Below are 27,501 nucleotides of genomic sequence, written 5' to 3' on the forward strand. Positions count from 1 at the left end.
CGTGGCTGCTGCAGGACTATCGGTGATGTTGCTTCTTGCAGCATGGTGTTGGTTGCAGCGTTCCTTGTCTTGGGCCATTCTGGCAGAAGACCGAACTCGGGTAGTAATCCTTGCAGTCGGCGGCTTTCCCTGGATGGTCTGGCTTGGCGGCTTCCAGATGTCGTAGAGAGCATGAAGGGTGCGTACCCCGCACCTCACCAGATGTCACGTAGCCAAAGATGGGGCAGTCGTCTTGAAGGAAAAGAGCGTTTATTGGAGCGAACTTGTGCTCCCCTAACAACTCAAAAAATACACAGGCGGCGAAGCAGCAGTCAACAAAGTCACGTGTGCGAGCGAGCGTCGACGATCGGAATGCCGTGGCGTCTGCTCTGCAGGCTTTTATCTCCTTGCGGAATTGTCTTCGGTGCGTTTCTGGTGCATTTCACAGCAGTTTTGTTGCTGAACTTCGAGCCGTACTCGAACATCGGGCACATCATACGAGCTTTGAATATAGACACTAAACTCTCGGCAGGGTTGATAGGTTATGCTTAATCAGTCACCCGAAGGTGGCATCGACGGTTGTAAGATTTTAGGTCATAAGGCCTAGCGAAAGTCTATAAAGGGTACTGTGCCATAACTCCTGCAATCCACCGACCCCAAGGAAGTTTGTCAGCGAAGGAGGGGAACTATTTGGAAACTGGCGAACAGGAGCAACACCATATTGATCGTTTTGCTTGTGCGGAGTTGAATTATGTTTTATAACTGTACAACTTCCGTATGCTTGGATGCTGTGTACAGCAATTTTCAAGGCAAGAGGTAGGTGCTACAATATTTTAAACAATTTTATTTAATTTGAAATTGTTTTAGTTATTGACAGAAAGAATACCTTTCATTTACATTGACATATGGCTTCCACAAATGGAAACGGTTTGATACTACATTTGGGGCTCCCCCTCGACAGTTCTGCGTTCGTGCCAGTTGCCCGCAACGTGCCTTTGCAGTACATCAGAGCCGAAATATAAAATATTATTTCTGTTCAAAGCCAACCCGATCCTTTAAAAATACTCTTCCGCAGTATCTAGATTCTGCAACAGTACAATACAATTCAAATAGGCCAGCGCTACCGTATTCGTACTACTACAGGGGTCACCAATTCCAGAAGAATTCAGAGTTGAGGTGGGGATCGAAAAAAAGGCATGGCAGAGATACTTCAAACTGTCTTCTTGAATACGAATATCATGATACATATGTTAGGCGCCTAAAATACAGATAAAAAGCTAGATTTATTTTTGACGTGACAGGACATTTTTGACATACGTTTGTAGAGCCGAAAGTATTCCGGTTTCGATAATGATTTAGACAAGGCTTAGGTACAGACACTAAAATACTTTTTTATTTTGGTCACCTCATGTTCTAAAATACATTTTTTACGGCGCTTTATGTATTTCATAACCAACACATGCACAACACTAAGTCGCTAATGCAACTGAACTGTAAGAAAATTGTATAACTTCCCTCACAACACCACAACACATCATTAGTGGCACTTAAGAAGCACCAATTTTTCAAGCAAGCTGTCTTCCAGACAACGTCACTCCGGTATGAGAACTGTTCCTGCAAATGAGAAAAGCCTCACTACCGCTGCAGGGGATCCATTGTTTGTGTAATAGAGAAGAAAAACTGACCTAATGGCTCGAAAGCACTGCAGCATGGCGAAACCCTTCCTCGGGTGGTCGAGGTATTGAAAGACTTCTGCTCGAACATGGCTTTGCTCGGACGGTCCTGATGTCGGCATGTCTTCAACTCAAATTAAGAACCAAGAAGCGCCAGAAGTGCCTTCTGGCTGGCGCCACATGGAGGCGTCCGGCATTTCCAACTGCCGTCCAAAGAAGAAAACCAGGAGATGTAAAACTGATAGAAGATATAGGAAAGCCGGTAGTATGGCCCCAATTAAACAAAAAAAAGCAGACAACTTCTGCGCCATAAAAACAAATAAGGGAATATATTTACAGGATTATTTCGATATAAGGCATACAACATAAAAGTATTTCACTATTGAGATAAAAATACTTTTTGCAAATGCATTTCGATACTAAAATGTATGTACTCAAATGTATCTCTGAGATACCATCGCAATATCATAATATCGCGATACTGCCAAACCGGGATCCAACAAAGGTTTAACAGGAAGCATGAAATGGGGTCCCCTGCTCAATTCCTCTGTTTGACATCAATCCGCCACCGTCAGACAGGCAACCATATGTAAACGGTGTCTTTTAATTGTGTTTAGTTCGTGGACTGACGAAACATTGACCCATTAACCCTCATCTTCCTTGAAAAAGAATAGAAAGGTCTTATAGCTGACAGCCAAACACAGTGTCGAATTTAGTTACGATAGAGTGAAACAAAAAGTCCAACCCCGTAATATGAATTACTCCACCACTCCACCCTCACTCGAGGAGAATATTGGAAGTGATTTTCCCATGCAAAGGTTTTGGGGTAGCCTTCACCTAGTCGAGCGAATGAAACACTGGGAGTGGAGGGCGGACTCAGAATACGGCCAGTTGTTGCTCCCGCCTTGTACACGTTTCAAGTGAAAGCTTTCTTAGTGAGTCCGAAGGCGTCATGTAAAAAAAAAAACTAATGTGTTTCCCCGTAGTCTGGTCGGTGGATCGAAAAGCCGTGATAAGGTCAGCGGACACAGGTGCCTTATTGAGACAGGGCTTCCATCATTAGTTAAAAATCGGAAAAGTGCCGGTTGCAACTAAGACAGTACAAGCATCGTTGATGAACAAAGAGGGCAATATTGAACATCGATCTCATAAACCACTTATTGGTGTGTATTTAGATCCTTCGTAGATGCGTTTACTTAGTGCGCAAACATCGTCGCATTCGTTTGATCCTCGTTTGTAATTTGTGTATTAGGACTGACGATCGACTGGACGCTCTTTAACGAAGGTTCTGACACACCTTTGCCGCATTAGTATCATATAAATCTTGTGCGGTTCTGTGAACTTTCTTTGGGGCGGTGATAAAGTCCTTAATTTTCTGTACACTTTCATTCGGAGTACTCCAGAGAAATCGCATTTTGTCAGTACCGCCCAGCGACTGCAAAGCCCCGTTCGTAATTAGTCGTCCCACAGCACGGAAGCGCGACTTCCGTTTTCCCCGCCAGCATTGCTGTTTCCCAGATGGTTAAATCAAAAGGATTCCAATGCCTGAAAAAGAAAAAAGTATCTTTATAACCGTATGGTGAGCCGGTTGCTCATCTCAGGACCTATAACCTGTGGATGACCTACACCTAGGCTGAATAATCAGCTAATTCTGCTCAGCACGCTATGCACCCACTCAAGTTACGTACAAACTTACTTGCAGACAGTGTCTAAACACTGCTTTCATTTTTCTTTGTAATAATAATGTTTTATTTCGTTCCGCAAGAATGTTTCCAATATTTAAGTAATATTTCATTGTGAGTTCTACATGCAGGGGTCATGTTCTGTCGATCTCCCCAACAAAAACGGGGATACGCCTTTATTGCTAGCCACACGGGAAGGAAGGTGTGGTATTGTGGAGTTGCTGCTCTTAGCTGGAGCAGATATAAATAAAACGAACCGGAACGGAGACACAGCGCTGCACATCAGCCTAAAGAAAGTCAGCGAAAAGACGTCGGAACGTCTGGACATTTCCAGCACCAATGAAATGAAGAAGGTAGGTACAAACATATGGTCGATTTGTCGGCGCAAAATGTTTGTAAACACTGAAGTGAGCTTATTCCCAGGCAAATTACTAGATCCGCAACGACATTTCCGTTCCGAGATTTATGTCCATTTTCAAAGGGAATTTTTCGTAGGACGTACGAAAGCTCGGATACGATCTCTGGCATCATGTGCGTGCTTGCAACCGGGCTTTAGCTGTGTCAAAACGGTTGCTGCCAACTCCCAAAAAAGGAACGGTTCTATACAAGACAAGTCACGCATCGATTAAGTAGACGAAGTACACTAGCATACGTGTACCTCATAAATAACGCATCCGTGTACAATTGAATCGTTGGTTGATAGGTTTCCTTAAAAAGCCTAAAATATTTGATATGGGTTTGTTCTTGGTTGGCTATTGTGGTCTTTGAAAATTTGACAATGGATTGGACGGACGTTCAGCGAAGATTAGACGCGCAATTACCATCAGTTTAAACGCACGTTTGAAGCTGTTTTGATGTGCGAACGCTTTCGATCTTCTTCCGAAAGCTTTTGAGGAACAGGCGGTGATGATTTGCTTCGCGACTTCCTGACAATTTTGTTTTAAATAAGACTATTCGTAAGCTCTGTGACAGGTTAAGCATAATAGTTCTTCTTAATCTTACACATATTAACTTTCACATTTTCGGTTTACGTAGGAAGAAAACCACGACTTCCTCCGTCACTTTGGATGCGTGTCTGAATCCACATTTTTTTCAAAATAATGTGTTCATAAGGTGTAACATAAAAAACTAACTGTTCCTCTAAGGGTATCTGGCGTTGTAGACTACCTGCTTTCCCTCCGTAATTCGTTCAACGAGCCTGTTATTTGTAACCCTACAAGCCTGCAAGCATAGTGATGACCTCGGTTCTTACAGTCTAGATGATAAAGGCAGCACAAGATGACTTCCAATTATTCTACTGCTGTTGGAAGACTGTAGACGAACGAGTCACAACCTGGAAGTTAAAAGGAAGGTCTCCTTTACTTCTAGTTGTGAGACCGCCGCTGGCTACCACCAGTAACCTTATGATAAAATTGTGATATTTGTTAATACGACCACATGTAGTGAAGAACACAGCCGCCAAGATAGCTGAATTGGTGAGGAATCAAGCATAAATTTCGAAAGCCTCGCTTTGGTATTTAATACGATGTAAGGCTTTCTTCAGTCAGCAATATTAAAAGAATCACCTGTTTCACCTATTTTTCTCTCTTTCTTTCTATATATATATATATATATATATATATATATTTATATATATTTATATATATATATATATATATATATATATATATACATATATATATATACATATATATACAATCCAGGGAGCAGTAGAACTTTTTAAGATGGTAGAGAACACAAGAAAAGAAAACTTTGAACAAGGTAAAAGCACGATTGTTGCCAACGTTTCATCAAAGAGACTTGCTTTCGTCAGGGCAATCTCTCGCCTGGCTGGCACGATTTATATAGGGGTAGGTCCGCAGGTGAGAGGAGAGAAGGAAAGAAGGAAGTGAAATTGAGGAAGCGGATGGGTTTGGGAGTACGTCGGGGGAGATATTTGGCGGCAAAGAAGGTTGTATAGTTTGAGCCGCGAAGTAGGTAACAGAGAACTGAGCCGGGGTTGATGTTCGGGGAATTTTTGGAGAGAAAGGATGAGAGGGTGTTTGTTTACTCGCCGTGGGGCATATAGAAAGGTTCTCAGAACCGCCGGAAGCAGACCAGGCGGTGAGAGTGGGGTCCTTATCAGAAACTATCTGCAAGCCTCAGGTCAAAAGGGCAGGTAGAGAAGGGGGGAAATAAATAGGTAAGAAAAAAGAAAAAAAGAGAGAAAAAAACAGGGAGGGAAACCCCACGACCCACACACAAAAGAAAAACCAATGAGCCGGCAACTGAAATGGCACGTGTCATCCACGGCAACATTCCTTGAACAGGCCTGTCCTGAAACCCAAAAACGAAAAGATAAATGTACAGTGACGTACGGGGCACAAGACAAAGCCGAGTAAAAAAAAGGAGAAATAAAGCAAATAAAATGGAATTCCATAAGCAAAGGTTGGAGGGATGCGGGCGAGTATTAAGCTGGAAGCTAAGGAATTAAAATAAAAGAAATTAGGTGACCAGGCAGACCAGAGGGAGAGGTCATTGTCTTTAGATAAGGTATATGCAAGACAGTGCCTAATTCTGTATTCCCGGTGAATGTCGCAAGGATTCCAAGTTGCCCGAAAGGCTCTGAAAAGCTTTCGGTATGCCCCACGGCGGGTCAACAAACACCCTCTCAATCTTTCTCTCCAAAAATTCCCCGAATATCAACTTCCGGCTGAATTCCCTGTGGCCTACTTCGCGGCTCAAACTATACAACCTCCTTTGCCCCTCAATATCTCACCCGACATACTCCCAAACTAATCCGCTTTCTCAATTTCACTTTCTTCTTTCCTTCTCCCCTCTCACCTGAGGACCTACCCCTATAAAAAGCGTGCCAGTGAGGCAAGAGATTGCCCTGCCGCAAGCAAGTCTCTTTGCTGAAACGCTGTCATCAATCATGCTTTTACCTTGCTCAAAGTTTTCTTTTTTTTGTATATATATATATATATATATATATATATATATATATATATATATATATATATATACAGGAAGAAATGCCGGCAGTCTACAACGCCAAAGAAGGCATAGGGGAATGGTTAGAATATTTTTTACCATTAGTGACGTTACTAACGTCATTACTAACTAACTAACGTTAAACGTCACTAATGGTAAAAAATATTCTAACCATTCCCCTATGCCTTCTTTGGCGTTGTAGACTGCCGGCATTTCTTCCTGTATTTTCTAACGAGCCCCTCATTTACAAACCCTATATATATATATATATATATATATATATATATATATATATACAAAGGTTGCAGTCAGCTTTGGCCAGTGCTATTCGGCTTTTTGCTACGTATATACTGATATATATTCAGGTGTGTGTGTTTTAAAGTGAACTTGGCTGGAATAGGCTGTTTCATGTTCCTAGCGTAAGATTAGGAGGTGGCACTGTAAAAGTACCGCGAATGGGAATGCGTCGCATGGATTAAGCCACCCCTACACAAGGGCTACTCTTTTAGCCCAGTGTGCTTGGAAAGATAACGTTCTAGGGGTCATTTAGCAAGCTGACACCTGAAGTAGTGGTGCTGAGTTGCTGCAGAGTGGTTAGGAGGAGATAATCTGTTTAGGGCTTGATTGAATATTCAACTACTGCAAACTGCAGCTGGTGTATAGCGGATGAAATAAAATAACGGAAAATTTGTAGATGGTCTCAGAGATGGTTGTGATAGATATGTTTTGTCGTACCTATGAGGAGTGTGCGTGCATGACCGCAAGATTTCTACAGTCACTATCGGCTCTAAGGTTACAATAAACGGTGAGCGAGGCGTAGTTTATGCCTCTAAGCTACCGTTTGTGACGTATGCTTCTCAGGTAGCTGAGAAAATGAGGGCAGCATTTCCCCATGAAGCGGACGATAGACTGCTCTTGGCGTGCTTTCTGGCTGCACGTGGAGCTAACACTCGTTGCCTAAACAGTGAAGGAAAAAGTCCACTCATTATTGCCAAAACACTTGAAGAACCCGCCTTTCATCTCATCGCGTACTTTGCCAAGCGAATGCGGTAAGTGAAAACTTTTTACAGCAATGTGCAATCGCTCACTTGGACTACGCCTTCGATTTTACGCCCGAATACACTAGGGCTTGAAGCTGAGCTATTGAATCTGAATTTCGTAAATATATCTTAGAAAGCGACCTTACTGCTTCGGGGCAGCTTGCGTTGAACAAACGTACTTCCGTAATTGTTCATAGCATAGTCATCAGACATATTTTGCTCTTTATTGTCTTCTATATCAATCACTTCGTTCAACATATCCCCAAAACAATAACTGGCGCGCATTTCAATACACAACCCCAGGCGAACTGTTTTATGGCAGCAATCCATACATCACCAATGTTGCCTGTGCGGAGATTTAACTGCCAAAAAGTATCTGTATACAAGCAGTTTGTTTCATACACGAATGTGTGAAATGTACAGACAGTTAACAGAAGGTTTCAAATGTTTCTAAGCACTCCAGAAGGTCAACCACGTAAAACTAATGTTTCATCATTCGTCATATAACAGTCCCTGAGAAGATTGTCAAACAATAGGAAAACCAATTTCCTGTTCTAATTTTGAATTACCAACCTAATGGCGTTAGCTTAAACAAAATGTGATAAAATTGCACCATTGTTCAGCGTAAGTACTCTATAACAGTATTCTGTAAATGCCTAAAATGCTACCAGTCGCACGTGCTCAGCGGAGACGTACTACATTTTCGAAACTTCAGGAGTAATTTGGCTTAAAAAACAAATATTTTTGGTGATATATGAGCCCATTTTACGGCATTGTAACCAGCGTTGCACGTTGGTTCGTGTATTTGGCTATACAGCTGATGATGGAACCGTGATATATTTTTAAAGGATAAAAGTAGCAAGAAAGGTACGCTTCACATCCGACTGATTCGTAAAAGTGAATTCTGAGCTTCGACAACAGGTTCAGTGGTTGAAGTAAGATTAATGTGTGCAAGCCCTTGTAAAGACTTGCTCTTTTTCTGTAAAGTTATAGCAGCACTTTTGCGTACGAGATGCCTGGAAGCAAATGTTAAAGGTATAGTGCTGCAGCCATCGGTATATTTTAACATATCATAGGTGCCTGCAGGAAGGTTGCGAAAAGCAAGGCAACAATTTATTTGCTCCTTCCTTATCATGCGAAAAATGTGGTCGTCAAGTTACCCGCTGTCTATCCTGCCAAGCAGTCATCGTCAAACCGGCCTCTACTGGTGAGTAAAGTTTTCTGAAAGAGCTTTGTTCATTCAGTACTTCCTACGCCATGCAGGCAGAATTTAGGGTATATAGTTCGGTCTTCTATTCAATTTTGTTAAATGCCTATATTTTCTAATAAGTTAGATAGTGACTTTGCCAATTCAGTGTGAGGCTATACCAAGGCGCCTTTTTGTAAGCACAGCGCTACATCACATGGTAATGTGGCACTGAGTCTCGGCCAATGCTTGCCGAAACGTCATCTACTAGGATCCTCATTTTATAAAAATTTGGCTACCCCCAAGCTCCTGCAGTGAGTGTAAAAACGACTACATATACCTAAGAATTTATTTAGATTGTAATAAAAGACCTGAGTTAGTTCTGATGTCCTGGTGTCGCACTTTGCGAACCTCCCGTAACCACTTCACCTCCCCCCTGGCCAGCTGTCTCCGAATTACGGTCCGCTCTCTCGTGTTCTCCATCCACTTGTTCGCTTGGTTGCCTAGGCCTAGTTTGCGAAGGCAACAGTATTATACGTGCGTCAGCGGCCACCCTTTATTGAAGAAGCAGTATCCCAGGCGGCACAGAAAGTGTGCCCCAAGACCGGCCCGTCTATGGCCGCTTTCTGGCATGTCCGGCCAGCATCCAGGTTCTGGCAGCCACTGATCATGCGTTGAACGGCCAAGATTCGGCAACCAGCGCTTCGGTATTTTTCTGTCCGCCCATGTACGGACGCACAACGGCAGCTAACCGGCTGCCAGATATTCAGTTCTCTTACGGCTGCCGATGTTGAGAAAGAGAACGGCCGAAGTACGGCCTTAGGGCATCCGTTTTTTCTTCGGGAAGCGGTAACAGGCCGAAGCACGGCTAGCGACCGGCCACAGAATATGCGTATTCTTGCGGCAGTTGTTGTTCGAAAAGAGACCGGCCGGAACGCGGCTGCCGTGCATTCGTTGTTTCAATGGTGAACCGCGCGTCCGGCGGTAGAATATTCGTTTTCTTCGGGCAACCAGTGTTATGAAGGATACCGGCCGACGTACGGCCCCAGAATATACGTTTTTCATTCGGTTAGCTGTCCTCGGCCGAATTACGGCAAGCGAATGGCCAGCGAATATTTGGCAACCGGTGTTCAAGAGGAGAACGGCCTACGTGAGGTATCTGGTTATACGTCATTTTTTCGGCAAACGGCATACAGCCGAACAACGGCACGCGCCTGGGCGCCGAGAATTCATGCACAGACGTGTTTGGAAGGAGACCGACCGGTTTTTTCCTGGGGGCAGAAAAAGCCGTTAGGTAGCCGAGCGACGGGGACACGTTTTTCATCCGCTCCGTGTTTTTACGTTTTAAATGAACGAACATCGTTTTTCAAACAGTAATGAGTGTTCTCGGTGAACGGGCAAGGTGCAAGGACTCACTGGACATTAGCAGGGAACCTTTTAGGCCATCGAAATGTCATTTATTGCCACAAGAAGACTGTGCCACACCGACGGGTGTGCTAAGCCTCGCCAGTCATCGCCGCTACGACGCCTCTGCCGCCGGCTTATTCAACGCATCAGCTCGAGGCTATTCGCCCCCTCAAGAAATGGAGAGCATTGGAGACATCGACCCGGCAGAGATGTCCGATCCGAGATGGAGATGGTTCACCAGAATAACCGGCCTTCAAGGGCGTCGAGCAATGGGCCACCACGCAGGAGCTAAAACGCCACCATGTTAAGGACTCCCCACCAAAGAAAGGCAAGTGCGAGCAAAAGCGCAAGTTATTCTGCGTACAATTAAACTGCGACAAGCAATGTTGCACTATGTTGTTGGTGATAAACGTAGAAGAGACTCGCTCGTGCATTGGTAGGATCAACTTCATGCCCTGCACTATGTTACTTCATGGGATTTTACGACTGCCTATTTAGAAAAAAAAACTATTTTAAATTTGCGATAACAACAGAGCCTTGTCACTGACGAAGCCTAGCTGTTAATTTAGTTCCGATGTTTGAAGGTGAGCTTAGCTACTCTCGGGATATGACTCATTTGGTTAAATTTAAATCGCCAGCATCCTAGCAAACACGGATTTTGTCAGGATTTTTTTGCTCAACGCAGATTGTTGAGTTCACGCACGATTTGGCTCTTGGAATAGATAAGCTTAAAGTGGTTGACTGTATATTCTTGGACTGCAAAAAAGCAAATGATGGTGTTCCATATCCCCTTCTGCGTAGTACATTTCATCCTATGAACTGAAAGAATCGGTTTTCGCATTGTTATTACTATTGGCCCTATAGCTTTGTTCAAAAGTACTGTGTAGTTTACCGTACTATAGCGAATGAACGTGATTCCGTATACCTGCAGCTTTATTTGAATTTAATAACATCCTGGTGTGCTGATTCAGAAAAGTTTTTGGATGTTAAACAGAGTGTTAACGTGGCACCTTTACAAGAAAACCTTCAGTCCAATTGAATACATATACCGTAAATGCTGCTGTGAAAACGGCCGAGGAATATAAATACCTAGGAGTTTATTTAGGGAGTGGTTAGAGGTTAAATAGGCAGGTTCACACCATAAAAGTTACGGCTGCATATGTTTTTGGCTTTCTGAGACGAAATTTCAGTGAACCTCCATCTAACTGAACAGAACAACCGTATTTCACTCATGTGTGCTCAATCTTGGAGTGCGCATGTGTTTTCGTGGATCCCTACACCAAAGAGCTGGTTGATACGCTCGAAAACATACAGAATATGTCAGTGAGATTCGTATTAGGTAATTGGCACGCTCAACTTAGCATGAGAGAAAGTAAAAGTAAACTGAAATGGCAGGACGTGAAAGATCACAGACGAAACCACAGCTTGAACTTTTTTTGTAATATCTATCATTCGAAAACTGGAGTAGAAGGGGAGAAGTATGTCCAAGCGCCATTCTACATATCGCAAAGTGGGACCGCTAGCTTAAAGCAAATTATTAACTTTTCTTTAAAGATAACGCCTTGCGCGATTCATTTTATTTTACATCAATACTGCAGTGTAATTATCTTCCACGTATGATTGCATTACTGTTTATATTGACGATTTTCAGCACGCTTTGTAGAATTATTTTGTTATTTTGTCTCATATTTAATGCTTAGTGTTATGTATCTCTCTTCTGTAATGCATGCAAAGGCAAGCAGGCATCAAATAAATAAATAAATAAATAAATAAATAAATAAATAAATAAATAAATAAATAAATAAATAAATAAATGAATAAATAAATAATAAAAATAAATAAATAAATAAATAAATAAAACAATAAATAAATAAATAAATAAACAAATAAATAAATAAACTTCCAGAGGCGCAAGTTTGCCTCCCACGGGTTGAGAACCCTACGGATTCAACCTTGACCAATAAAATATTTATTGCCCTATTCGTTGCAGTATGCAAGGTTTCCTGTATGCATGCTACCATTGCTATGTTATTGGTTTAAAACAAATTATGTAACTCTAATTTTACGCCTTTCCTTGCGTGAACACAGAGGGATACAACTGCAGCCACCTGAAGCAGGGCGTCATTCGCAACGCGTCTAGAATTTTTTGAACGTAGTATGACATTAGAAGTAAATAAATTCTTTTGGACTATTAAGTGGTGTGGACCTATACTCATGAAAACAACATTAAAATATATTGAAAATAAACGTACCTGTTCGCTCCTTGTTAGGATCAGCCCTGCGCAAGATCATCAGAAAAGTTGATCGAGTAGAAAATGTCTTTGCAAGAAAATTGTGCAAAAACTGGAGATACATTTTTGTGAAGGAGTTATATTAAATGCTCCTGAGTGTTTTGTTGAGAACAAAAACGCTTCGTAAAGGCATTCACGCCGGTTTTATATACAGCAAAATTGGTCAAGCAACTGTTATAAAAATAGTTTATGTAGTCATAGAATGAAACTGTTCCGGAATATTGCCCTAAAAGAAATTGGCTAAAAGCGGCGCAATTTATCTCTCCGAAATTCAACCCACTAAAGTATGCGCCCTCCGCCCCCCCCCCCCTCCTCTTTCCCCGTTTATTTCAGGTAAGCCGCCCCACAGAGGATATCAGGACCTGGACAATACATCTATTCAAGCTCCACAAAGAACTGAATATTTTCTGTGTTCGGCAGTAAAAGAGGCACGGCAATTAAAGGAACGACAATTTGTGAGCACTGCTTAATAAATGAATTTTGCTGTCAACTGAGGCTGGTAACTGAGCAAGGCTGCGCTGAAAGCTTGACGGCTAGTGGTTGCGCGCGAACTCACTTTGATGTGGCTGCATTGGACCCAAAATGCTGGGTTTGTGCTGCTTCTGCACTGAGCGAATGAGTCATCTGCTTGCGCGACATGCAGTGACCGGCCTCAGTACAGTTAACGTACTGTGGCTGAACTCCAATGCGCGTAGCACGGCCGTATTTCCGGTATCTTTAGTCCGGCTGGAGTCCGATGACCGCATCTCGTTTGTAATCTGGCGGCCGTACTTCGGCCGTACACGGGTGGCTTTGGAATGGCCGGAGCTGTTGACATCGTTCGTGATTACGTAACCCCTCGAGGACTTGCGTGTTCTCCGCAAAAGTCCGAGCTCCTTCTCTACCAACCTTCAATTCGCGGGCGCAGACGCCCTCAAGCTACCCCCGATATTCACCTACAAGTAGAAGGGCACACTATTCCTCGAGTCCCGCGCATCAGGGTACTAGGCCTCAGGATACAAGCTGATGGCTCCAACTCAGAAACCATTCCAGCGCTACACTCGAGCGCGACACAAATAAGTCACCTCATCTCTGGGATCGCAAATAGGCATCATGGGCTCAAAGAAGTAAACCTTGTACGGCTTGTACAGGCATTTATTATCAGCCGAATTACTTATGTCGCGCCATTTCTGACCCTCAAAAAAGCTGAAGAAGATAAACTTAACTGCATTATTAGGAAAGCCTACAAACAGGCGGTTGGAATTCCCATAACCGCATCTACTGAACATTTCGAAGCAATGGGTATCCATAATAGCCTTGAAGAGCTTCTTGAGGCGCAGAAATAGCACAACTTCAACGGCTCTCCAGTAGCGAAACGGGGCGCACTATCCTTCAACAGCTCCACATTACTTACGCCTCCCAGCATGGGGAAAAGGTGATGCTTACTGACTCACAGCGGGCGCATATCCGTACATCTCCGCTTCCTCGAAATATGCACCCGGTATACAACGTTGATCGACGCCTAGCCAGGGCGGCTGCTCTCCACCGCCGCCTTCGAGAGGAGAAACAAGTGTTCTACGTCGACTCCGCAGAATACCCAGACAGAGCGGCCATGAGCATAGTGGCCGTGGATCAGCAGGGTAATCAACTGCCTCTGGTTCAGTCTGTAGAATTCACCCAGAGACCGAGGAGGAAGCAGCCATTGCACATGCCATATCCTCCACAACCGCAAAAATAATTGTGACTGATTCGAAAACAGCCATTAGAAACTTTGAGAAGGGGAGAATTTCACCGCAAGCGCAGCGCCTTCTTCAACCCTTTACTGGGTCTAAACTCCGCGAGGTCCTTCTTATATGGACGCCAGCACATTCGTCCTTGCCAGGTAATGAGCATGCTCACGAAGCGGCCCGAGGTTTCAGCTACCGGGACCGCCTGGATCTTGATGAGCAATCGCTACATACGGGGGGCAGGGACAGGCTTGTGACATATAGGGACATCACCGCTCACTATTGCTTAGGCCGCCTGAAGTACCCGCCGGCGCATCCTTCCCTCAGCCGTTGGCAGTCTGTGGCCTGGCGACTCTTGCAGTCCAACACCTTTCCGAACCCCGTAGCCTACAGCCGCCTATACCCAGACCATTACAAAGAGCAATGTAGATGGTGCTCCGAACGAGCCAACCAGCAGCACATGGTATGGGCATGTCCCGAGAAACCACAACACACATCACAGACAATAGTGATCAGGACTCTGGAGCAATGGGAGGCCGTGTTGCTCGGCCCCGACCAAGAGACTCAACGCAGCCTTGTACAACTGGCCGAAGATGCCGCTAGGGCTCACGGGCTCCTGGCTGCCATCTGACGGGGAAGGACCATAGAACGCTCCCTTTCGTCCCCTTCCCTCCCCCAGTTTGAGCAAAATAAAGTTTTCTCATCATCACTACGCCATTGGGAATAACACAAGAAAGTTTTTATTTAACAACGTATAATTTTTCACAGCCAAAAAAGGTGGACAGCATGGAAACTGTCTGTGAGAGACGAACACCACCGCGCAAAGGCGGATAGTGTAGCGCAGTGTACTGCAGATTAAAACGCTAGACTGGGCTAGTTAATGGTGGTTTAAGCATTCGGGGTGCAGCCCACATGCATCCATCATTAAAAAACAACAGTGCAGCAACATGATTGGCTATAGCCTGTCAATCATCTCCCTATAGGTGGTAAAAAACAAATATACATAGTACTCAACAAACCTTGCACTCGCTTAACAGGGAATTTCACATACATGTAATTGTGCCCCGGCGTTTCCCGCAAGCCCTGCCTTGCCTCTGCAAATGCCTTGGTTTCGCCAAGTGCTTCAGAAAAAAGAAACCTTGCCTTGGTCTTCGCCAACCCACTTCATAGCCCCTTCATAGCCTTCCTGTAACCTCGTGTGTTGAAACATACAAACGATGCCGTACCCCTACTTTGTAATGGTTGCTTCGGCCAGCGGCCACTGATTCCTCTTAACGAGAACGGGTTCAGAGTGTGCACGAGCGAGCATCGAGCACATGTCAAGCATGGTGCCTCGCCGGGTACCACAAACATTCGGGGAGGACACTTAGTTAACCCCCTGCTGTAATCGGCCGTCCTGATTCCCGGTAGCCCGCCGATTCCTAACATGCCCCCTCCCCTAAAATGGTTCAGGTGGTACATGACTGTTCGCCAATAACGTCAGTCAAAGAATAGACGGTTGTGCTACCCTAATTAGGGAAATCAACACGTGAAAGACCACGCAGAAATAAGGATTTGTGGCGGACACACTCTATGCATACATGCGGAAAAACCCTTGGGCCACAATAAACACAAACTGAATTGATACAAACAAATTCATCGTGCTACATACTATACTTCCACATTGTAGCCATGTGCAACATTGCTGAAACACGCAAGAATCTATTGGTGGGTTGAGAACAAACCACACTATAGGTACACGCTTAAAGGCACCATGCTGAGCGTACAGTTTGCATCTCAAGTGCTTGTGCTTGGACCAGTGCGCTCTTTGACGCTCCCAATTTCAAGTCGTGAAATCGCGCATCTTTATCGTGTCGGTTAACACGGTAAAATTGGTTGCACATCTGTGCAGTGTAGCACACCGCCCGTCACACGATGTGAAGTCAATTGTGCTTCGCAAACAACACCCGTATGTGCGCTGACAGTTTCCCTATCGCTGTTTTTTTTCGCAGCCTATCCCCTCACTGCTTCGACACTCATATCTTGATTTCACAGTAACGTCTCCGCCCTCCCCTCGCCTTGCACCGGCACGCGAGCACTGCCGTTCGTTTAGAAACGTGGGAAAAAAGAAACAAGACTCAAGTCGGCCGAGTTCGCACAGGCAGTGCCCCAGGGCACAGCTTGCCTAAATCTTACTTGGGACCTGTGGACATAGAGACCTGGCGGAATGAACCCCGGGCCACCCGAAATGAGCCCCTGATGGCCACTGGGGATTCAACCTGCGTCGGAGAAACCTCACCCCACCTGAAGCCTAAGCTCTCCATGGCAGGACAATGCGAAAATTCTCCAGGAAGGGCGTTAGCAGCTAACAAGCACTTGCCCGTACCCAACATGGAAGCTACTATCGAGCGTCGAATACCGCTTTCCTCAGGTTTAGCATACTACCGGGTAACCGAAAAACACACACGCTCAATTACAAGCCGCCGGCCCACCCGCTTTCTCGGATGTCCTTGCCGGCCGAGACCTGCTCGCGCGTCGTGACTGCCTACTGCAGCACAATGCGCTTGAGGAATGCTGGCCATATTCGCGCGTCCGTTTCGACCATGTCAAGCTGTCGCTCTATTCTGTTTGCGTAAGTGCGACAGCTGGGTTCCTCTGAGATGCCGTTTGATTGATTGATCGATTGCAGTGTTTAACTGGCCGACGCAACTCAGCTGATAAGGTGCGCCGTAGTGAAGGGCTCCGGATTAATTTTTGCCAACTGGAGATAATAAACGCGCTCCAAAATCTCGCACACACGGGCGTTTTTGCTTTCACCTCCATCAGAAAAGCAGCCGCTGCGACCGGGAATCGAACGCGCGTCCTCGTGCTCTGCAGCACAATGCCTTAGCCACGGAACCCCCGCGGCGGGAGACACCCCGCTTCCGGGGGATCACCTTGCTGGTCGAGCGCCTCTGAAGCACACTGTCCGCACACCGCATCGCTCTGTGAGCGGTCATCGTGCTCAGGACGCCGGGCGACCTCACGGGTTGTGACCATGTCACTCGTCACTTGCTCTTTAGTCAGTTGACCGTGCCACAAGCTATGTTAATGGGATGTCAACCTGGCGGTTGTCTAGGCCCTCATCTCCTCCTTCGTCCTCCAGAGGTTGCGAACTGGATGAATTTTGTGATGGCTCAGAACCAGCATCTGGCGCAAACCGATGAAGCCGTGCTGCGAACGAATGAGGTGTGACGCAGTCACGTCGTCCCGCTGTCGCTTAGGAATGCAAGCACCGCTGCTCCGTCGTACTCGATCGAAAATGCTGCAGCCTCCCACTTTGTGGTTCTACACCCCTGTCGAGCGGCCCCGGCTCCTGAGCATATTTGCCTGCGGCACTGAAAGCTCCGCTCCCAGTACTGCAATCCCGCATTTGTCTGTGACTATATCCTCGCGGTTGTTCTCTCAGGTTTGCGGCGCTCTAAATTAATTCACCACTCCGCATCGACATCGGACTCAACTCCTGGCGCATCTTGCGCCTCCGCTAGGAATGAAACGGCGACTTCCCGGACCCTCGTGTGACAATGCGGTGTCGCTTCACGCAGATAGTCTACTGCCGCTACCTGCCGTGGCCCTGCATAGGGCGCTTTGACTATTTATGTTGATGGGGAGCAAAGCCACAGTAGACACCGAGCTCTGATAAATAGGCTGTGACCGACCGCGGTGATGCCTTGAAAACTGAAGGGTGAGAAACCGCGAAGCGAACGGTGCTCGTTGCTGCTTCGTCCAGCGTCGCCGGATAGGGTCTGTCTATTTATCGGCGAGAGAGCTCTAGAACCTTCCTGGGTAGGAGGGTAACCCTTTCGAATAAGTGCCTCCACCCCTGCCTGTACTATGGAATATCGTATTGTCAAAAAAAGCATGTTAAAATTGATCGGGATCCGAAAAAGGTCCGCAGCAAAGTGAAAAAGTTCATTTCCTGCAGCAAATATTTTTCGCACCTCACAATGTCTCCGAAATGTCTCGTGATCCTCTTTCTTGAAGCTTAAATTGCACCAACCAGCTAATCCGTTTTCAGAGTGGAATGATTTATGGAATGAATCGTCAGTAGGCGTTATAAGACAAAAACTGCCTTCAGGTGATGGGCTTGCCGAAATATACACCAAAGACTGCTCAGACGTCTAAACCAGACCAACTTGTGAAAATTTAAAACAGCTGTGTCAGCCCACCGCAACTTGAGCACGTCGCAGTGTGTCATTTCTGAAATAGAATTGTTGGACAATATAGAATAAAATCTTGTTGCAGGCCCCCGTTACCAAGGTCGAACAACTGTGAAACAAGGTACCTTAGATGCGATGGCAAAAACAATTGAGAATAAGCCTGTTGTCTTGCTGTTTGGCAAAAGCCCCCTTTGTCAGGCCATCAATTCTGCAGTCGTACGCTCTACGGGTAGCCCATACTTTCGCAATCTGCGTGGGGGCTTCAAATGTCTTCGTTACGGGCATGGTACATGCAGAGGGATTCTGGTATGTGGAAAATGTGCCCAGCATCACCACCCAACTGAGATATGTACCAAGAAGGCGAGAAACGCTCGACCTGCCAAATCCCACACAGCCTCGTGACGTCTCTACACAAGAGAAAAAATTATGTTGAAACAGACTGAAAACGTCACTTTTCCTGGCGCGGTAAAAAAAGCTATGTTTTTATGTAGAGCATATGCTGGCACAGTTCCCCGTGGGCTGAGTGGCGTCATGTTTCAGCAGTGGTCCAGTAGTGCCTCGCATATAAGTCCATTCGCACCCCTCGGGGTTGCTGAAAGCAGCCCAGAACGTTCCTACACTGCCTGTGTCGCCACCGGTGGTACTGGCGTCCAGCACCACTGTTGGAAGGGGGTCTTCACTACCGACTAGTGTCCCAGTGGCACCAAAAGGAACACTGGGCAAGGATTTGGGGGGTCGCACGTTTTGCTTCCGCAAACAGTGCGCTGTTGCAGTCACGTGTGGCACGCGCAGCCAGCACTCCTAAAGGTGCATGACCGAAGACGCCCGCTTCGCCCACTACTCCTTTGAGATCAGATGAAGAAATGGAGGTGGCGCAGGCTTAACCAGCTTCACAAGCGTGGAAAGAGAGGCGCCAATCTCTGATGATTTACTTTCCACTCCTATAACAGTCCTATCGGGTGGTTAAAGGAGTGGTAAGTACATCACCAATCACACTAATGAGCACAAAAGGTACACATATGTCACTGCGAGGAACAAATATAAAAATATCACCATCTTCTCGTAGGGGAACCCTGAGGAGTATGCGATGCAGCCATGGGGTCGACTTAAGTTCCCATTAGTTTTCAGTTCAATCGCGGCGTTGTGGGAGGAGCATGAGGGGAGCGGAACGCGCACGCGCGCCATTTATACCGCGGAGCTATGGTGGCGCCCCCATCGGAACATGCAGCGGCTACCGTAGCGTCTCTAACCCTAGGCTGCTCCGCATTATCGCGCGCGAAGCCGTAGGTGTGGCCAATCGTTGCGCAATCCCGCAAGGAGTGGAGTGTCGCAGAGGAGAGGAGGAATGCCTCGCATACTACTCTGGGTTTCCCTACGAGAAGATGACGATGGTGGTTCAGCGCGAAGCTATCTTGTCAGGGATTCTTTGGTTGCCAATTCCAAGGGGCATCCTGCTGCAATTATCATCAGCGGTGCCTGGCCAGGCGTGCGCAGTGGGGGTGTGGTACTCAGGGTTCTCCGACGTGACGATGACGACGGTGGTTGAACGAGAAGCTTTCTCGCGATGGATTCTTTGTTTGGCCAATCCCTAGGGGCAGCCTGCCACAATCATCATCAGCGGTGCCTGGGGAGGCATGCGCAGTGGGAATGCATACGGCGGACAACAACGACAAGGGAGGGAGGGACACAGCCCCGGGCATGAGATCCTTCGCATCTAAAAGTAACCCATGGTAGTTTAGAAATCTTTACAAGTTTTTTTCCAAAGCTCTCAGTAGTATTTGGTTGCACAAAAACTCACGGGTCAAGTAAATTTCACTTCACAATAGATTTCAGAAGAAAGGTATGCCTAAAGTCATACCCTTGGAAAACAAGACATAACAGCATACGGATAATTGATGCGGAAAGACACTCGTTTTGGAAATTGCAAATATAAATCAAGAAGTAAGTTGAATTTCCCGCTGTATAGCTCGTGTCAAAATGTAAGCGTGGCCATTTATCTACGCAAGGCTAGTAGCAGGAGTTAAGGTTTGGCAATTAAGATAGTCACTGACTGATTGTGACGAATCGTTTAAAATTATGCATTGTGGTTTCAACTTATACTCGGTATTTTACGGTATCCCAAACAAAGAGGAACGTAGGCTGGAATACACTACAAAACTGGAGAAAGACGTTTAGAGAACGTTTCGCACAACATGTACCATTCCAAAACAGGTTTCAATCGTGATGCCTACATAATGGCACAAGATTATACTTTACTTCTGCAAGCCGTGGCCGCCCATTGAACATTAAAGAGTATAGATGTAGAACGGAGCTTATTAGGATGTAATTTCTACCTAAGATAGTCAGTGAATGGAACAGGTGGCCGCGCTATGTCATATTGTTATCTCCAATGATGCCTTTGCTTCAGCCGTGTGACTGCGTTTGTATTTTTTTACTTTGTTGCTTAAGCCAACAGATTCGCTATGTTTCGCTTGCCGCATGTATGGTTGTGCTTTTTGTGAGGGGGTGTACTGTGATTGTTCACGCACTTCATTTGTGCTAGCGAATTGCCCTCCACTGTAATTGTAGCCTTCACGTGTGCTGTGCTATTTGCTTTCATTTTGCAGTGGGATATGTAGTGCATCCACCCCCCCCCCCCCTGTAATGCCAAACTTTCGCTGTGGGTACTGTAATAAATGCGTAAATATATAAATAGGCTGCGCAAACAAACCTAGCAGCCCCTCGTTGAACTCGCTGACGCGTATTTGTAATTTTGATACGGTTAGAGATAATGCTTCCATATTCCAGAGTTCGCTTCACAAAAGTTTTGTATCCCCTCAGTTTACCATCCACAGTTGCGTCTCTGAAGTTTCGTTTGATAAAACCTAGTTTTTAGCATTACCAAATACATAAGCGATGTGTTCATTCCAATTCAAATTTTATCCATTGTCAGACCAAAGGATTTGAGGTTACTCGATCACCTAATTTAAATGCCGTTCTTGGTATTGTAAAATGCAAATGCTTCCTAACTATTATACAAATACGTTTTTGTAATGTATCTGCATATTCCACTGCAAACACGAATCATTCTCAACTTTTCAAGAAACATTCAGCGGTTCCTGATCCCGGACACTTTTACAAAATCAAACAGTCGTTAGCGAATAGTCGCCCTTTATTAGCTGAGTGTGTGTAGCTTGCAATGTCACTGACATATAAAAGAAACAAAATAGCTCCCTAGAGACACCGTTGAGGCCCTCCAGATGTTACGGGTAAACTAGATTTGTGTGGTAGAAACTTTGACAATCTTTTGCATGTATGTAAATAGGCCTGAATCAATCAAATAATATCCAGAATAATACCAAAATATAACGTCTTATTAGTAAGCTTTACATGGCATGCTCTTTCGAAGGCTTTTTAAAGATCAATCGAAACTGTATCAACTCAGTCTTTCGAGTTTATGGCTTCAGCAAAACCAGGTGAAGTTTCAAATCATTGGGATATTTAGGATACGCCGATGAAAACCACGATGTTTTTATAGCAAAAGGTTGCTGGTTCCGATGTATTCGGCCAAATATTTACGCATTATGTGCTCTAACATATGTCATACTGCATACGTAAGACCAATTTGGGCGGTAATTTTTAACACTCAGTGTGCCCGCTATCTCAATACCCGCAGGATTTTCGCCACTATTCATTCACTCCGAACAAAGGGCTTTTACAATGACCCTGTAAATATTTTAACAAAAATAAGGCATCCATTCAAAATATAGCTTCGGAAATTCTGAGAATCATATCATGCACGCACGATTTATTTACGTCCGAGTCTCACAGAAATGCCAGAACACCTTAATGCGACATAACAACAATAACACTTAATGCCTCAGCTGACTCTTCCGCGAAATTCAAAGTTTCTTGTGAAGTGAGAACGGACCCGAAAAAAAGTTGAAAGCCTGCAATATCTCATCGGCTGACTACAAATATTTCTGCCAAACTAAACTGCGTTTATTCAGAGTTTATTGCCCGATAGGTACCAACAAACGTTTTGAGACGAATCTTTAAATATTTGGTCAGTGTATTACCTAAAAATTGCGTTCTAGCATTTTGCAACCTTTTTTCCACTTCCGCAAAAAGCTGGGCCATCAAAGTATCATTTTTCGCCTTTGTTTGCACGCGCTTTAGACTTCGTGTTCAATAGATGAGATTTCGCGTTATCCTGGGGTGTGAATTTTCAGATCGTTAAGGTTTCAGAGGCTGACGGAATGTTGAAGAACCGAGGCGAGGACCGCGGGACGTGAGCTAATCTTTAATGGCAGATGGATCTTTACAATGACAGTGACAGTAGGAGGCAGCTGGCAAGGTACCTCTTCTTCCTCTAATATTTTTCCAACATCCTCCCGGCAATGCGATAAATGGCGGAGGAGAATTGGCATGACGTAAAAGATTGCAGTTTTCAACGGTCATCAAACACTCGTCTTTTAACACTTTCGTCTAAGGTCCCGTGATCAGTTCAATGTGGTCACAATCCTTGTCATGAACGTCGTAGCCGCCCTGCGCCTTGCAGAATCTGAAGAGGGTAATCGACTTGATTTGACCGTCGTCCGTCCTGGATGACGGCCTTGCAGACTTCGCACAAACTTCATGCGGCATGGGTGTCGGGTTGACTGTCGGGTCCTTCGGAAATTCAAGTACCGGATGCGTCTCTTCAGGTGTATACAGGTCCTTCGACGTGGGGCTTTCCCTTGATTACTTGTTTTTAGGCTCCCTCTGTACTTTATCACGCGTTTCGGTTGAGCCTTATTTGAGCCTTATTATCGGTGTTTTCGTAAGGACGGCCACTGTTCTTTAGGGCTGACTCTGTTATTTATGGTGCTGCTGTCTTGTTCGGAGGCTATTGCTAGTGTCATTGCGAGGATATTTTTGTAACTCCGGGAACAATCGCTCCCTTCTAAATTTTGTCAGCAGGATTGAATATTCGAATTCTAATGATGCTTCATATTCTTTCTCTAAATCGTCCAATTCGACAAGCTCTTCAATTTCACCGTCCAGTTTCTTGAGGATTTCATATTTTTCTGATAGACGTTTTTTCTGGGACATTAGCTCACCGATTAAAGATGTCTCGTCAGTCATGCGGGATTTAATGTCTTCGATCAGTGCTTTGACGTCCTGTCGGATTAGGCGTCTTGTTTGGCAAAGGCCTTGCAGGTTCATTCTCGACGTCGTTAATGTCTAGGTGGTCGTCGAGAAGGATCACGCTCGGTTGAATGGTGAAGCCATTGTCGTTGATGTCGAAGCCGTTGTCGTTGTCTTTCAGTGGTCTACGCGAGACGTCCGCGGAGAATCGGTAAATCGTTGAGAGCGTGGGGTCCGCTGCCGGTCTGGCGCGTCCTCAAGTCCTTGTGTTTTCTCCGCGTGCGCTTTCGGTCAATGGTCAGGAGGAGCAGTGTAGTCCCATCGTTGCGGTCACTCACGTCATCGTTGTGGGGCGGTCCGAACTCAGGTTTTCAACTGTGTTATCCTTGGATCCTGGTCACGGCACCATTTTGTTGAAAAACCGAGGCGAGGACCGCGGGACGTGAGCGAATCTTTATTGGTGGATAGATCTTTACAATGACGGTGATAGTAGGAGGCAGCTGCCAAGCTACCTCTTTATTATTTTTCCAACAGGATGGCAACGCAGTGTTGAATCACAGATTTAAAATATGCTTTTATCAAATTTACATCGCCATCCTCCGGCATTCCGGCAAAAGCCAGTTCAGGGCAACCGAAGATTGATGCGTCATTGATATGTGGAAAATTACCGACGTTCACCGTTGAAGTGCATAGTGTGCTTCATGTAATTCTGAGCCAAGCTACAACCCGTTTTGGGCCTGAACTTCTGTCTTCAATGTTCCGTTCATACCTGAAGGTTTCATAAAATAAATATAACAAGTCAAGGGTAGACTGGTATAGTTTCAGTATTCGCGTCGGCCTGTTGACAACTGGAATGAGGCTACGATTTGCCATTATCTCAAGCGTAGTGTCAGCGTGCGTCTGCTCTGGGGGCCCCGGAATGCTTTCGTTGCAGTTTACCACAAATATATTAAAGTATCCGGTTAGTATAATTCTGCTTCTGTCACTAGGTGACTCTGATAAGTGGTCATCTAGTAAAACTAAAATGTATGGAATTCTGGGAGGCCGATACACTAGTCAAATTGCTAATACTACACGGCCAACTAAAAGCGTTAACCACATAATTTTGTGAATGTAGATTAACGAAACGGCTTGTATCTGAGTGTGTCTTTGATCAGCAATACCACGACCCCACCCCTCGCTGTTCAGTCTTTACGAAGAATATTGAACGATTTGGGAAAACTAATCACTAGTGAAATCTTAGTTGGACAGGTTTCTGTTACCACAAGGAAGTGTGGGTCATGTAGCAAAGAGAAGCATTCCAGCAATTCGGTTTTGTTAAAAGGCTTCGGGAATTTACGTAGATTATCGTCAGTTCATACGGCTCCCAGTATCAATCGTGATGCCCACGTGTGTACGTGTGTACGTGGACGCCTCCTGGCAACCTCGCACGGATGCTCTGGCAATTGCAGCTGTAGCGGCAGACAGCAATGAACACAGCGTTACAGCCTACATCGTCGACTCCATTCCGAACACCACCACCCTTGAGCTGCGTGCTATTGAACAAGGCCTACGCCTAGCACGTTCCGTTCTGCAGGCATGCAGTCAGCGCGCGTACCACCGTGTGCACATTTTCACGGACTGTGCCGAGGCCTTACGTTCCCTTATAGGAATTCCACGGAAACACTCTGCAGCACACTGCATTAAACAATCATGCAGCTCTCTGCACAACGCCTTCCACACGCCAGTAACAGTACGGTGAATCTCTGGCCATGGGGGGCATCCCGGTAATGAAAGCGCCCACAGGCTGGCGAGCGAGGCATCTTCGTCGTACCGCCGTCAGCCCGGGGAGACTATATCCAGCGGAGCCCACTTCGATCCTGACGAGGAGCGCCAGCGTCACCGACATGCCCGGCGCCTTCACCTCCAGTCATCAGTACCCCAGAACCCGCATCTTCTGCCTCCTGGCTTATCTCGCGGCGCCCAGGTTTTTCTCAACCGGGCCCGTTGTGGCTTCGCCATTACCGCTGACATCGTCGCACGGTGGCGAGGACGGCACACTCACTTTGACCCTTCGGGCAGTGAATCCCAACACGGCAACAACATACCGCCGGCAGGTTCTCCGACGTCAACAACGGCGGGAAACTCCCATTCTGTAGACCTCGCAGGACCTCCACAGACCGGATCAGCTCCCAGTTCCTCCCCTTCTCTCTTGGACCCCAATGTGCTCTGACCTTCCGCACCTCGTCTGGTCTTGCCCGGGCCTTGCCGTGCTTCGCGCCCAACACCACCCGCCGTGGGTTCACTCCTACGAAGAGTGGATTCGGCCCTCTTGGCGTGTGAAGGACACCTTGACAGCACTCTGGAGCTTTGTCTGTGCGGCGTCGATGGCTGGACATTACTAGCGTCCTTCCTGCCCTCTCCCTTCCCCTGTGGCTTCGGGCCATCCTTTCTTAATAAGGTTTTCTTCCTTCCTTCCTTGATGCCCAGATTTCCTAGGGGCGGTGCCTTGTCGAGGAAGAAGTTGTACGCTAAGATTAAACTGAAGGCCACACATGTAGGCAACATGATTGATAAACAGCATAGAGTTTACCAGTGTTGCCTTCGCACCATGTTGCTTGTCGGCTTGGGTGGAGTGCCACAGACGGTTTCTTTTCTGTAATATGTCGTGCGAGTAACCATCCGATAGACCTACTTGTTTGCTTTTAGCTTCTTGCTAGTCTTAAAAACTTGGACTTTTTCGTTAAAATAAACAGTCGCAAGATCACAAGTCTTCCTCCATCTGCGCCAATTTGGCCCAGCCTAGGAGCACGTTCCACAGACAAAACAGGGAGGCCAAGACGATCATAATAAACACCTTTAGGTGCTTTCCCTTAAAAGGCTTCTCACATTTTATCTGCGCTCTCTGAACTGCCAAAAACCACCAGATTGTTTCATCTAGCTCTATCCTCTATTTTTGCAAAGCTGTCATCTTGGCACAAATTTTTATTCTCGGGGTTTAGCAAAGTGCCCTGCAGAATAGAATACTTGATGGAGTTGCCAGAGATCAAAGCTGGGCTTTCTTTTATCTCACAAAATATTTTTCCGTTCAACATTGTTTTCCTAGAATTCATTCGAGCAAATCATTTACGCGGTGACCCAGATTTTTCTTCATATCCCCGGAACTAAAAATTGCAAAACCAGACCACAGTTCAGAACAGCACAGTGCAGAACAGTTAAGCGCAGCACAGCATTTCGGGAGTGGCAGCACAATAACACAAGGGCAGTTCGAACAAAACTACGAGGTAGGCTGGTAACCAAATCTGATAAGCTATTCAGGCATTGTTAGGCTAATTTGCTGCATCCGGGCTGCCACATCCAATGAAGGTGCTCCCATCCAGGTACGGCTTTAAATGCCGTGAGTCCATTGGTGACGTAGATCCTTGTGAAGGAATTAATTGGTCGGTTCTGGCAGTGTCACCCAACTAAACCCACGATGACGACGGCAGGATTAGGGGACCACTCTTTGATAGCGCGTATCTTGAAAAATTGGCAAATCTGTAAACCAGTGTAGGCGTGGTTAGGCAACATTTTTGCATCCATGCGGCTTCTCCCACTGAAGGCGCCACCGTTTAGGATCGGCTTCATATGCCGTGGTCCTGTTGGTGACGTGCATCCTCTGCAATAAACCATTGGTCAGTACGGAAGCGTCACTCATTTGAACCCACAATGACGACAGCAAGAATTCAGTACCACGGGCTTATATTGCGTGGCTTGCGAAGTTGGCAAAATCTGCAAATCGATCAGGCATGGTTAGGTGACAATGTTAAATCGGTGCCGCTACTCCATGTGATAATGCTCCTCTCCGGAAGGACGTCATATGCTGTGAGTCCGTCGGTAATGTGCATCCCCTTAAAGATACCGGTTGGTCGATTCCGGTGGCGTCATTCATTTTATCCCACGATGATGACAACAAGATTTGAAGCTTAGTGGCTGATAGTGCGCAAACGGAAAAAAGTGGCAAAACCTTCAAAGCGATCCAGGCAGGGTTAGGCGACCTTGTTGCATACGTGTCGCTACTCGAATGGAAGGCACCCCCGTCGAGTAAGGGCTTCATGTGCCGTATGAGTGTTGTTGACGTGCGTCCTTTTGAAGGTATCCATTGGTTGGTTTTGGTGGAGTCACACATTTCAATCTGCCATGACGACGGGAAGAATCGAGGACCACTGGTAGAGAGCGCATATCTTGCAAAACGTATATTCATGGAAATCCTGGCAAAACCTGCAAAGAGATCAAGGCATGGTTAGACAACATCGTGA

The 27,501-nt window shown here is 45.8% G+C and overlaps 1 protein-coding gene across 5 annotated transcripts in view; it reads left to right on the plus strand.

Moving 5' to 3' along the window:
- LOC144147095 (uncharacterized) overlaps positions 1 to 27,501 on the plus strand; it is a 364,907-nt gene that overhangs the window by 298,634 nt on the left and 38,772 nt on the right. For 4 of the 5 annotated variants that reach the window (XM_077679149.1, XM_077679147.1, XM_077679150.1 and 1 more), the window contains 3 exons: positions 3,466 to 3,687; positions 7,169 to 7,356; positions 8,424 to 8,554. In XM_077679149.1, the coding sequence (XP_077535275.1) occupies positions 3,466 to 3,687; positions 7,169 to 7,356; positions 8,424 to 8,554 (541 nt within the window). Of the gene's footprint in view, positions 1 to 3,465; positions 3,688 to 7,168; positions 7,357 to 8,423; positions 12,687 to 27,501 lie in introns of all 5 variants that reach the window. The other variant, XR_013317818.1, reaches the window with a different exon arrangement.

This window comes from Haemaphysalis longicornis, unplaced genomic scaffold, assembly GCF_048455015.1.
Source record: "Haemaphysalis longicornis isolate Haplotype H1 unplaced genomic scaffold, Haemaphysalis longicornis Haplotype H1 scaffold_7, whole genome shotgun sequence".
NCBI lineage: Eukaryota > Metazoa > Arthropoda > Arachnida > Ixodida > Ixodidae > Haemaphysalis > Haemaphysalis longicornis.